Source organism: Neolamprologus multifasciatus, chromosome 11, assembly GCF_963576455.1.
Source record: "Neolamprologus multifasciatus chromosome 11, fNeoMul1.2, whole genome shotgun sequence".
NCBI classification, from domain to species: domain Eukaryota; kingdom Metazoa; phylum Chordata; class Actinopteri; order Cichliformes; family Cichlidae; genus Neolamprologus; species Neolamprologus multifasciatus.
Window position 1 is genome coordinate 10,116,400 of NC_140449.1, and position 12,206 is coordinate 10,128,605.

A 12,206-nucleotide genomic window follows, 5' to 3' on the forward strand; every position below is an offset into this window, starting at 1 on the left:
TCCGACTAAATGGTGGCACCAGATCCGATTTGGAGTAAAGGTTATGTGGGTTAAAACGTGAGGCTAAGGGGTGGCGTCCTTTGTCGTTTTATAGTCAAAGCAATTGTGACACCTACCTGCAGACCATGGAAATTAAAAAAAAGTCCCACACGATCAAATGATCAATTTCGTCCACCACCACAGAAAACATGAAGAAAAACACCTCTATACTGCAAGTGCTCATTAAAAATGAGGGGGGGGGGAGTCTCTGCTTATACTGCTACTAAAACGTCCTTAAGCTATTCGTCGGCATGTAGGGAAAGCTTTAAATGTGCGCAAGGAAAGTAACCACCAAAGCTACCTAAGTGACATTTGAAAACGTGAAATTCCACGATGACTGCACACAGCAAACAAACTCATTTGTTTGCTTTTGGCTGACCCTGTGTAATTAGAATTATTCCAGGTTGAAAGATAAGGTCTTGGGCCCGCTGCGCGCGCGCACACACACAGGAAACATTAAAAATAGGATTCCTGCTCAAAACTATGGCAACATTTTGTCTGCTTATTGGATTCACAGGGTGCCCACTGTGTGTGTGTGGGGGGGTGTGGGTGCGCGCGCGCGTCTGAGCGCATGGATAAGCCCCGTCCTTCAGGCCCGTCCTTCATAGTGTTGTTTTAATGTGTATCTGTAGACGCGATCTTGTAAGTTTTGTTTGCAATTGGCTTGTATGTTATATCCCTACTGCTTTGTAAGGCAAGATTGTTGCAAATAGAAACCCCGTCACCGGATTCTTATGATCCCGTGGGATCATCGGAAAGATTAAAATATGTTTTTTTTTTTTCTTGTTTAAGGGCTGGTGGGCAATTATAAATTGATTACTCCGGGAGATTACTGCAATGAAAACGAATAACAGGCCATAGTGCGCGTTCATTTCCTTACTGCGCTGAAAAATGTCCAACTTAATAAGTCATTTAGTCTCATATTCAGTCCTAAAAATGTACTCTTCTTAGCACAAATGAAAAATCACGTCGTGTTAGCTGTTTCTTGTGAAAGATCGCTTGAATATAAAGGCTTCATTTTGTTCTGATTTGTTGCTATTTGTTTTTTTGTTTTTCTTTCGCGAAACAAGGCTAAAGAGTTCAGATCATGCTTTGGTGTCATTGCAGTGACACATGGAAGTGAAAAAGAAAACCAGTTAGTTTGCATTGGAAACAAGTGAGCTCATTTTACCTCCAGCGTGGCGCCATTTCCTTACAGGGTTGAATTAAAATACAAATTTAGGACTCAACACTAGATTAAATAAGTTTTCATAAGTTAGTCTCTCTTTTTTTTTAATTATTATGATTTTTTTTTTACCGCGTCATATTTTACGTACCTTTCTTTGCTTCTAAATTTGCGGTTCTGAAATGCTGTTGCTGCTGCTCAACAACAATCTGGTTTGGATTATTTTTAACGAGGGGAGAGTCTGGCCTGTGTTTGGGGTTTGTGCTGGCCTCCAGAGCCTGCTGAGAAGAACTGAGACCCTCGTTTGCAGCAGCAGCGGCGGCGGCGGCAGCGGCGGCAGCAGCCAGACTCACTCCAGATGAATTAGTGTACCGCAGGATCCCTTGACCCTGCAGGGGGCTGAAGTTGCCATAGTTTGTGTAATTGCTATAAAAGGGTGAAGTGTAATAAATAGGTCTTCCGAGGATGGAGGGGGGCGGGTAGAGGGAGGGCGAACTGGCAGCCGGGGAGGCTGCGGAAGGCGTTGGGGAAGTGAGAAGTCCACCGCTGGAGGAGGGGCAATTTGGTTGCCCAGTTGACTGCCCCAGTTGCTGTTGCTGATGTTGCTGCTTTTGGTCCGAGGTAGCAATTTCCGCCAGCGACCACAATTTGGGTTTGACCGTGGGGTTAGGAGGCGCTCCCGAAGAAGGCCTGTTGTCAAGGCATGAGGAGGATTTATTGGTGTTAATATTGTTGCTACTGACGAGGCTCCGTGCTAAATCCTCGCGTTGGCTGTGGAGGTGGTGGAGATGGTGGAGATGGTGGTGGTGGTGGTGATGGTGATGACTGAGAAGTGGAGCTTCTACTCCGGTCAGTGGCGATGACGTGACGGGTTTAGGTGAAAGCTGAGCCCGCTGGTCGCGGTTTGGATCCTCGCCGTCCTCTTCGCATTTGTCGCCGGCTTGTTCAGAGCCAAGCTCGCCCACACAGCTGACCTTCTCCCCGTCTGACTCTGCCGAGCAGGAGTGGTCCGTCAGGGTATCTACGTGCAAGCTGATGCCTAAGACGAGCATGCAAATAAATGGAAAAGGGTTAGAAATGTTAAAGAAAGTGAGAAAGTCTCAAAAGTAAACTGTATAAAACTTATAAAGTCCGTTAATCGTTAATGCTTTACAGCCAGCCTTACGTAAATAGTGGTACATGCATCATTTATAAAGTAGGCTGGATTTAATGTATATTTTATACCATAACAATTGTGCTGTCTTTTTTCTTTTTCTTTTCTTTTCTTTTTTTTTACATAATCATGCACGTCGACGTTTTCATCGTAACAATATTAACAGTCTAGTTTTATTGAGACCACTTATGGCTACTGCTATGCTCGGTGTCTGCTTGCCAGTGACCTGTCATTAATCACGCTTAAGAAAATAAAATGTTCCTTCTAACAGGTCATTACGTGTAGCTTGAGTCTTAGAACCTCGTTTTTCATTAAAAATTGATATCAATCAACGTGGCTACCTAAATAGTTCATGGACTCGACTGTCTTGCAAACACATTTTAATATTTGTTTTTAAATATATATATATGTGTGTGTGTGTGTGTGTGTGTGTGTGTGTGTGTGTGTGTGTTAGAACTATAATTCACGTAACTGAGTTATAATTTCATCTCTTTGATATTTTTGACATAAAGCAGCGGTGCAGCACATAACTTGTGAAGTAAATAAAAGGGGCACCCCCTCCTTCCCATCCAACTCTGAATTGATCATGACTTGGTCGCCGGATAATACCCCACCTTCATCCTCCGCTGAAGCCTCGCTGTTATCCAGGTTTTTTTCTGAGCGCTCCACTTCTTTCCTCTCGCCGTCCCCGTCCTCTTCGTCCTCGTCTTCGCTCTTATTCCGGGGTGCCCATGTCATCTTATTCTCCTTCTTGAGCCTCCTCCGGGCGTTTGCGAACCAAGTAGAGACCTGCGTCAGGGTCATCTTGGTGATAATTGCCAGCATGATTTTTTCTCCTTTCGTCGGATACGGGTTCTTCCTGTGCTCCTGCAGCCAGGCCTTCAAGGTGGCCGTGGCGTCCCTGGTGGCATTTTTGCGGTAAGCCGGGTCGTTGAGCTGGAAGGGGTATCCTGGGCTCCCGTAAGGGGGATAACTCAACGCCCCGGCCATGCCTGTGGTGTGCGCGTCGTATGGAGAGGACTGGATAAAAGTTGGAGGAAAAAAGAAAGAAAGAAAAAGTCAAGAGCTGAGCTGAGTTAGACTGACATTAAAAAGAATTTAAAAAAAAATGACATTATTGTGGCTTGTACAAAGTGACTTATATTGAAAACCAATTTCCTATACGTTGGACATTGCAAATGTATATGTATATATAAGCTTTACATTTTGACGAATAATAATAAATGATAAGACAAAAATTACATCATAAGTAGCTATAACTGTACATGCTTTATTCAACAGTGTTAAAAAAAAAAGTAGGCCTATAACCATTCCTTTTTGAAAAACGTGTCCAAACAAGTGAAACATGACGGGACTCAAATATAAAAGTAGTACCAGATTTTATCTTCGTTTTATATCAATTATATATTATAAAGTGATTTAAATATCGTCGCAGGATTTCGGAATGCAGTGGACTGTTTCATATAAACAAAGCATAAATAATAACTAATTGTTTAAGTATTATTATTGTTGTTATTGTTGTCATGGTTTACCCCACTTGTCGGGTTGAATCAAAAAGGACTAATTATAAACAGGGATGCTGAACACATCGTGGGCAAAAGCAGGCCACAAAAAGCCGAGGAGTAATGGTTAACTAATGGTTAGGATCATTATCGGATTAACTAATAACAGGGTTCCCCTTTATATAGCAGTTAAGATAACAAAAAGGAAATTTTAATTTTCTTTAATCACCTATTAACCAACTCATTTCCTTTCAGTGGCTGCTTTTTGTTTATGGTGGCAGCTCCAATGTGTTAACATATCGTCTCTTTGCAGCATTAGAAATCCCATTAGCGAATCACTTGATGTGCACCTTTCCTAGAACGCTTGAGGTGCCCTGTGTCATTAACATTGCGAGTCATGCTTTTCGTGTTAAAATTTAGTTTATTTAACCATTAATTATACCACCCCATCTATTCCCGATTTTAGTGCGTGGCTGATGAAGAAAAGGGTCATAGTTTGTGTTATATTCGATTTCTATGGCGCATAAAGTCGATGCTTAAAAGCCAGACGCTTAAAAGGCAATCCTAGGTATTCCATTTTATACAATTAACTGCGCAGGAAGTGTTAAGCGTCAATAAAGCCATTCCAATCTGCGGCTCACGATCAAAAATCCCATTTAAGCCAAGGGGGTCAAAGATTTTTATAGCGAGGACCCCTCTAGGAGGCCACCAGATATGAATGTATAGCACTCCATGGTAAAGTTCCGCAACTACTTTCTGTGGAGTGAATCATGACAACAACAAAAAAGAAAACGCAAACCGATTCACTGTTCGCCTGCGATTTTAAAACGCCGACAATCGCCTTCCCTGAAGCTTTATCATAAAGAAACACAAAGAAGATGTTTTACCATGTACGATGGGAATCCCGTGGTTGGATCCGTGGAGTATGACAGTGGAGTGGAGAAGCCTGCACCGGCCGAAGCGGAGAAAGCAGCTGACCCGGGATATGGGCTGAAGGCTGAGCCAGACGACGACCTCGCCAAGTCTTCGTTCCGCGGGGCGGCCAAAGCCGAGGCCCCGTAAGCCGGACATGAATACAGCGCCAGAGAGCCCGGGGGCTGGTAGAGGTAACCCTGAGGATAGGACATTGGTGAGCGCGCGTTAGGTCGCCGAATCCAAAAAGGGGGAGGAAAAAAACGCACAAGGCGGCGGACAACAGCGGCCAAAATAATAAACAATCAACTCAATAATCAGCCGTGCAAACAGTCATCAGAGAGTGAAAATAAAAAAAGGCCTCCCTCCACTGCCCCCTTACTGGGAAAAACCCCCCGAAAGATCTGTTAAAGTGCCCACATAGAGGCAATGTGGCATGCGTCTTGATCCCCTAGCGTCCGATGTTTTTAGTACGCAGCACTATGAAGTGAGGAGTTAGGAGGGAACGAGCCAGTGGAGTTTCAGACACACAGAGCATTGGGGGAAACAGGAGCTGTCACTCCGGCTCATCTGAATATCCCATCCCCGCCCCCTTTCTGCCTGATAGAAATGGAGCCTCGGAACATAACCAAAGAATCCGCACGGCAAATCGTAGCGTCCGTCCGTCCTATGAATAGACGTTTGACTTGGAATGAAGCTATTTAAAACTTTTTTTTTCACCCCCTTAGTATCAGACATATCCTCCAACTAAATGTTATAGTGATCCCAAATTATTAAGTCCAAGCTTCGCAGTTATAGCTCATTTTCCATTTGTTTCAAGAGAAATTCACCATGATTATACAATCGACTCGCAACGTCCGTTTCAGTTTCATTATTTCAAAAACGGTTAAATCCAATTTAATTGGCTTCTTAGGCTGAGTATTTTTTGCAGCACATGACATGCGCAGAAAGGGCGGTGAAATAAAAGTTCATCTGTTTTACTGACAGTTTTTTTTTCTTGTCGTTTTATTTTTCTTTAAAACTAAGTTGACTGTGGTACACGGTGTCTGTGTGATTAAATCCAATCCAATAACAACGGAAAGGCTGAGGAGGGAGATCGAACAGGAGCGAGAGTATAAAATGGCCAATGCTCTCCACTTGCAGCTGGTTATTTTGCCTGTAGTTCACAAACCGACACATCCATGAACGTATGTGGACTCCGATGTGTACGCGCTCCTCACGCAGTGCGCGCTCTGGCCTGCGGGAGGCGTACACCGCTCCCGAAGTTTCACTACTTAGCGCATCTACATGGCCTCCGCTTATTATTACAATTTCATTCATCACCAGTAATTACATAGGAGGTTGTGGGCTGTTGTCGCCTCATCAAGGGCGGTGTTTCCTCTATGCAGACACCAAGATTAACCACCAACTCCAACCAAGCTTGTTTACTTGGTCAGTGCGTTTGGATGCTCACCTGTACGCGTTGTAGTATATCTGTGTGCACTTAGGCCTGTCTTCTTGCTAATTAATGCATAGTCATTTGTGATTACACGCATTATGACCTCTGTTGGAGAAAAGAGAAACAACACGCCGTGGCGACAACCTGAAACCAGTTTTGGAACAGACAGTCGAGGTGGCAGCTGTTGGCGGAAAAAAAAGTGTAGCCTGGATTGGTTCAAATGAATGTGTATTCATCTAATAAGTTACTTATCCTTCGCTGCATTGTGGGGTGGCAGTGTTGTAAAACAGTCTGTTCTGGGGGCATAATAACTGGGAAATAGTGATGTTTTGTGATCTGTTTGTGCATTTATATGGGCATCAGTTTAACTTATTTCTCTTGTACTAATTCGTCTATAACAGGTGTCCTGTTAGCATGTGTGAATAATTTATATATAGGCCTCACACCTAATTAACATAAAATCTAATGTAAAAGAAGTAAATTTTGATTAATACTATATATGTGGATATTACTACTACTGGTACTACTACCAATACTAATAAAAATAATAACAACAATCTGTTATAAATTACTCAAAGTGTCCATATATTTAATCATTAAACATATTTTTTAAAGAAAAAAGTGAACAAATCAATCACTTACACACAGTGTTGCCCAAAATGTGTATTTTCACATTTTAATACTGTTTATAACAGCATATAACTATACCGTTACATACAGTTATAGCATAAGGCAGGCAAGTTACCATTTGTTAATTTTAACCACATGCTGTATTACTCTCATTTTTTTTCAACAGAAATTTACATTTGATTATTCTTAAAATTGACATGACCTAACATTGTTGTCCTAAAATTCCATAGTAGCTGGACCTCTAGAACACTTTTTAAAAACTCTGTTCCTGGAAATACATACAAAATAAGAGTAATATAAGTATAGTTTTACTGTAGGTTAGATTTAAATTGTTTTATTGTTTGACAAAAGATATATATTGTTTAATAGATTACAGAACTACAGATTATTTAATACATCCTTAATTATTTCATGATCTATGTGAATTTTACAGAACAGCTTGTCTTTTTTTTCTGCACATGCATTTGGTTTCCATGTTTCAGGCAGGAGTAATCAATCCCAGAAGAGTAAATGAGTGCTCTCAAAATAGATCGGGTCAAGATATTATTGACCGGGAGTACTGAGTGGCCCACACCAGGGGGCACTGTCTCCTCTACACACAGGGCATGGGCTAACTGTTAGTACTGTACCAACAAGTGTGTATATGTATGCATGGTCTGTGAGGCTTTATATCTGAAGGCATATACGATGGTTAAATTATATGCACGTGCATCTAAATCGTAAATGCAAGTCTGTGTCCATTTGGTATTGTGAAAGTACACCTGTTAGCTGGTTAAAGTGCATAAGTTCGTGTGTCTGTGAGAGTGTGTGTGTCTATGTAGGCGCATGTTAAACTCCACAGTAGTGCATTCCAGGTCTCAGTTTCAGAAAGGCTCCAAAGATATTTTAGTCCCAACTTGATAAAGATACAGGAGATGGGAATGAAGTGATTGACACATAGACAGAGCGATGAGGTAGACAGAGACAGGCAGAGAAAGACCTTATAGATCCAACAGAAATTAAAGTAGTGAAGAGGAAAAGAAAAGCATGAGGTCAGACAGAAGCAGAGAGGAAAATGATGTGGACCTTTCAATATGAACTGAACACATCGCCAGTTTACTTGACTCCATTATAAAAGTACCTGAACACCATTTCCACAGACCATATACATTATTTCAAATTATTTGCATTGTTGTGATGCCGAGACCTGTACTACCTTTACTTTTATTAATAATTACAAAAGCATAATACACAAAAAATATGTTTTGTGTTTCTTTTTATTATTCAATACCTTTTTATATAAAAACAAATAGAGGCCTAACTAACTGATGCTTTTGCAAAAGATTGTTTAAAGGCTAAAAGTAGCTGTAATGTCTCTGCTCACTGATGATAGCCTAATATCAGGTGCTAGTTTATAAGAAATCTTCTCTTCCCTTATGAATAAAAGAAACAATTATTGATTTCCTCTCTCCCAGTATTTCCCCTCAACAAAATTTACCTTTAAATAACAATGAAGTGGCAGAGTTACTTGTAACAATGATTACCAGCAGCTAATTCTTTTCGTAGAGTAAATTGCTCAGAGTTAAACTAAATAGCTAAAGGATAAAGCCTTTATGTCATAATATTTGTTCTCAACACAAATGACTAAATTAATATTGATTTCTAATTTTTCATACACTCTTGAACCTCTGGGATATGGCTGCTGTAAACTTTATTTGTATGGTGCGCAATGAAAGCAACTATTGAGGCTTGTGTTCACTAATTGTGTACATTTAAGGGCAGAGTTAACTGCAGCTGGATAAATGAAGAAATATGGATGTATCTCCCTTACTGTAATTATCCGTAGCTCTAGGTGCATGGCAAGAGCTAGAAATGGACTTGTTATGTAGTCATATTGAGCTGATGTAAAATCAATTGAGTCTGGAATATAGCAGAATGATTAAAGGCAGAGTGCACTGAGTTTGTCCTCCCTGAAAAGCGGCTTTTGTCTTGTGGTCTGTCTCTTTTGGACTCGTACTGGTGATTTTGTACTTTGGGCAGTCATTGTTGCTCATCTAATCTTGTGTCATTTAAAAAAAAAGGGCGTAAAATGCTCTAACAAGATTTATAATCCCAAATTTTGAAACACGTTAAAAGAGCTCAAAATATTTTATTCTCTGTGGGCTGGAGAAAGAATGTTCAGTATCCCAAGCTTGCACAAAGTACAGCATATGTGTGTTTTTTATGCTCATTTTTGTGCGTGGGTGTGCACAGGAAAGCAGAAAAACTGCATTGTGATCTTTCCTTGAGCAACTTAGTTAGCTGAGCAGAGCAGACTTGAGCTTTATGTGATCAAAACAACTCCTCAAAACTCCCGAGATCAGTTTGAAAAAAAAAAATGACAAAAAACCAAAATGCTGAAGTACACGACTTTGTTTATCTGTCAGTGTGTCACAATTGTTGAATTTTGATGCGCTACTACAGTTTGTCTCGTTCCCTTTTTCTTTTTGTACATTGAGGGGGAGGGGTCAATAAGGGAGGAGGCAACTCACGGCTGATGTGAGGGGTTGGGTGGCAGGCTGGCGACAGGCCGTCGTCTCTCTCCCCGCCTGGCATCTGCCCACTGCTGCCAACCCTCTTCTAATCAGCAGCCGTCCATGTGCTTGGCAGCAAAGGGGGTTTCAAATCAGCCCCTCGCCCCGAGTTAAAAACCCTAAGCCCTATCACTTTGTAAACGGGTACCTTTAGGGTGACTGAAACAGGGACGCCTCTGATGTGCTGAAGTGGAGAACATCGGTTGCCACGTTGCTTCAAATACATTATGCTGCTAGCGCTGTTGTTGCTGTTCTTCTTGTTTAAAAGAAACTAAATCAGTAGAAAGCTCTTTCTTTATAGGTTTGATTTGTCTGACATGCTGCTAACTGACATGCATGTTGGAGGAAACTGTTTGTTTGCAGGAAAAGTGAAGAAGTAAACCGATGGGCTTGAAGTGTAATTCCTCCTGAAAAAAAAGAGAAAGAAAAGCAGGGGAAACAACAACTGCGCTTGTACTGAAACACAAGTCTTTATTTTGCTTTTATTTTGACATGCTGTCTGAGTTGGTAAGACATGCCGAACAATGCGGCTGCTATCTAATTCATGGGGAAAATGCCTCCCAAGTGCTGTGCTGCAAACTGCAAGAATAGAGGTTCTTCACTAAACACTGTCTCACCAATTCAGAATATTCAACATGAAGTAGTATACGATGCAGAGTAGAATTTAAACAAGTCGCAGGATGATTAAACCGAAACTGTTAGATATGAAAGTCTTCTTACTATTTGCATTTTACAAATGATCATTTCAGAGTATGTTATGTGGCCTGTAAAGCGTAAAGCTACAGGGCTCATTCATCTGCAGGCTGGGGGATTTAGGTGGAATGGCTTTTGGCTTCAGAAGTAACAAACACAAAGAATGGGCTATGTGGAAGAGGAAGAAGAAAAAAAAAAAAGAATCCACAAATTATAGGAATTATGTGCAGCATGGGTTTCAAACACACACACATCCAGACAGACTGATTGATGAACGAAATGAGTTGCCGAAAATCAAAGGGGGAAATAAAGGGAGACACAAAGGGGGAACAATTTGAAATGGACTAACCCTCTCCAGTGGCTCTGTAGCCAAGGGTCGGGCAGATAGGGTTGCCTAGAAAGAGTCTGCTGACAGCCAGTGTCACTGGGCTTTGTAATCATTGTGCTGGACCTGATAGGGTTACTAACGGCTAATCCAGGCTGACCTTGGTTAGGTGCCCTGATTGAGGATGGCTTTGTACAGTTGGGACAGCTAACAGTATGACGGTGATGCTGACATATAATGTCTGCGTGGGGACTTGCCACCACAGCTCTTTTGTTGTGCTATCAAGTTGCAAGTCCCAGTTACACACACACACACAGACACAGACACAGACACACAAATGTTTTTCTTTGTTTTTTTTGTTTCTCTGGGTGGAAGAAAGGTGGCATTTAAGTTGTCACAGGGGAGAAGGTGAAGTTGTATCTCAAAGTTCACGAGGTCAACTCTTGTGTTGGAGGGTTTTTGCATGACAATTCCAACTGCGAGGAAAATTTTTGTCGTTGCCACGTAATTTGCGTGTCTGAGGTGGACATTATGGAAACATCGCCACCCATCTGTGACGTTTCTGCAGGAGTATCTCTGAGACATCCCCAGATAGATACGGCATTTTCTGTCCTCAGAAAGAGCAAGAAAAGGAAGCAACATTTTGTATTAGGAGAAGGGAAAAGGAACTTGTATAACTCTGCTTTGGTGGCAACAACACGAGAAAGTGACTTTTACATAAAATTGCATGCATTTTTTTTACAGTCACCAAAATTTTATGTTGAATAAAAACACATATGAGCGATGCTAGATTAAAAACTTTTCAAAAAAATCTTCATGTATAACCTTGCTGCCAACTGAATCTGTGCTTGTGTAAAATAGATGTAATGTAATCTAATAAGACTGGAAGAAAACTCCAATTAATGTTAAACAACATACACACATCACACACATCCACAAGCATCCATTTCACACACAGAGACACAAAAAAACTCGGGCACACACACACAAACATACACACCTTCAGGCTCCAACTGGTGTGAAGGCAGGGGAGAGAAGGCATCCTTGCCTTTCTTCCTGCCAGGGAGAGCTGTAAACGGGAATGGGATTCCCATCCCCTGGAGCCTGCTACTAATCCACAACAGGCCCACTGCTGGATTACTGGGGACATCAGCTGACATGCCAGCTAGAGCACACACACGCACAAGCAGGGCTACAAACTAATATGCACGCTCACCTATAAACACATAACTAAGAGACACACATCAGTGCATGAATACATGTGTGCCAACAATGCAATATGTACAGCATACACTCGCATGCATAGACAGTGGTACATGTACACACATAATCAAGACCTGGAATGCAGCTCATGGCTTTAATACATTGGCAGGACAATATACAGATTGCCATATTTCTGCAGTCAGGAATTGGCAGTAATGGCTAAGTCTGTCCTCTATTGTCCCTGCTAGTCTGGTTGTGCATTTACGTATATGCTTGTGGAGTCCCCCACCTTGTAATTATACACATCCATCCTACATTAGGTATGGTCATAGCGAGTGTGAGTCCTTGGACTATTTTTGAACAAAGCAGAATTTTAAAGCTATGATTTTGAAATAGTAATTCACCAGATATGTATTTAGCATCTCCTGTCTTCACAACCAGAAAGAGAAATTTGATCTGTCCAAGTAACTGCATCTGGAAATCAAATTTAGAAGCTTGGTCAGGGACAAAATTTATTGTTGGTGGTCAGTAGTTCGTTCTGCTTATAGCAATCAAGCAGAAACATTATGTATAACCACAGTTAAACACTGTAAC

General features: G+C 41.4%; 1 protein-coding gene across 1 annotated transcript; it reads right to left on the reverse strand.

Annotated features, from left to right (window-relative positions):
- Positions 1–243: 243 nt before the first annotated feature.
- irx2a (iroquois homeobox 2a) lies at positions 244–5,639 on the reverse strand. The gene is made up of 3 exons (XM_085178365.1): positions 4,747–5,639; positions 2,972–3,377; positions 244–2,243 (listed from the first exon to the last, which is right to left on the reverse strand). Exons 1-3 carry the CDS (start codon positions 4,984–4,986, stop codon positions 1,348–1,350), a joined length of 1,542 nt encoding a protein of 513 aa, XP_085034491.1. The 5' UTR covers positions 4,987–5,639; the 3' UTR covers positions 244–1,347.
- Between the last annotated feature and the right edge of the window lie 6,567 nt (positions 5,640–12,206).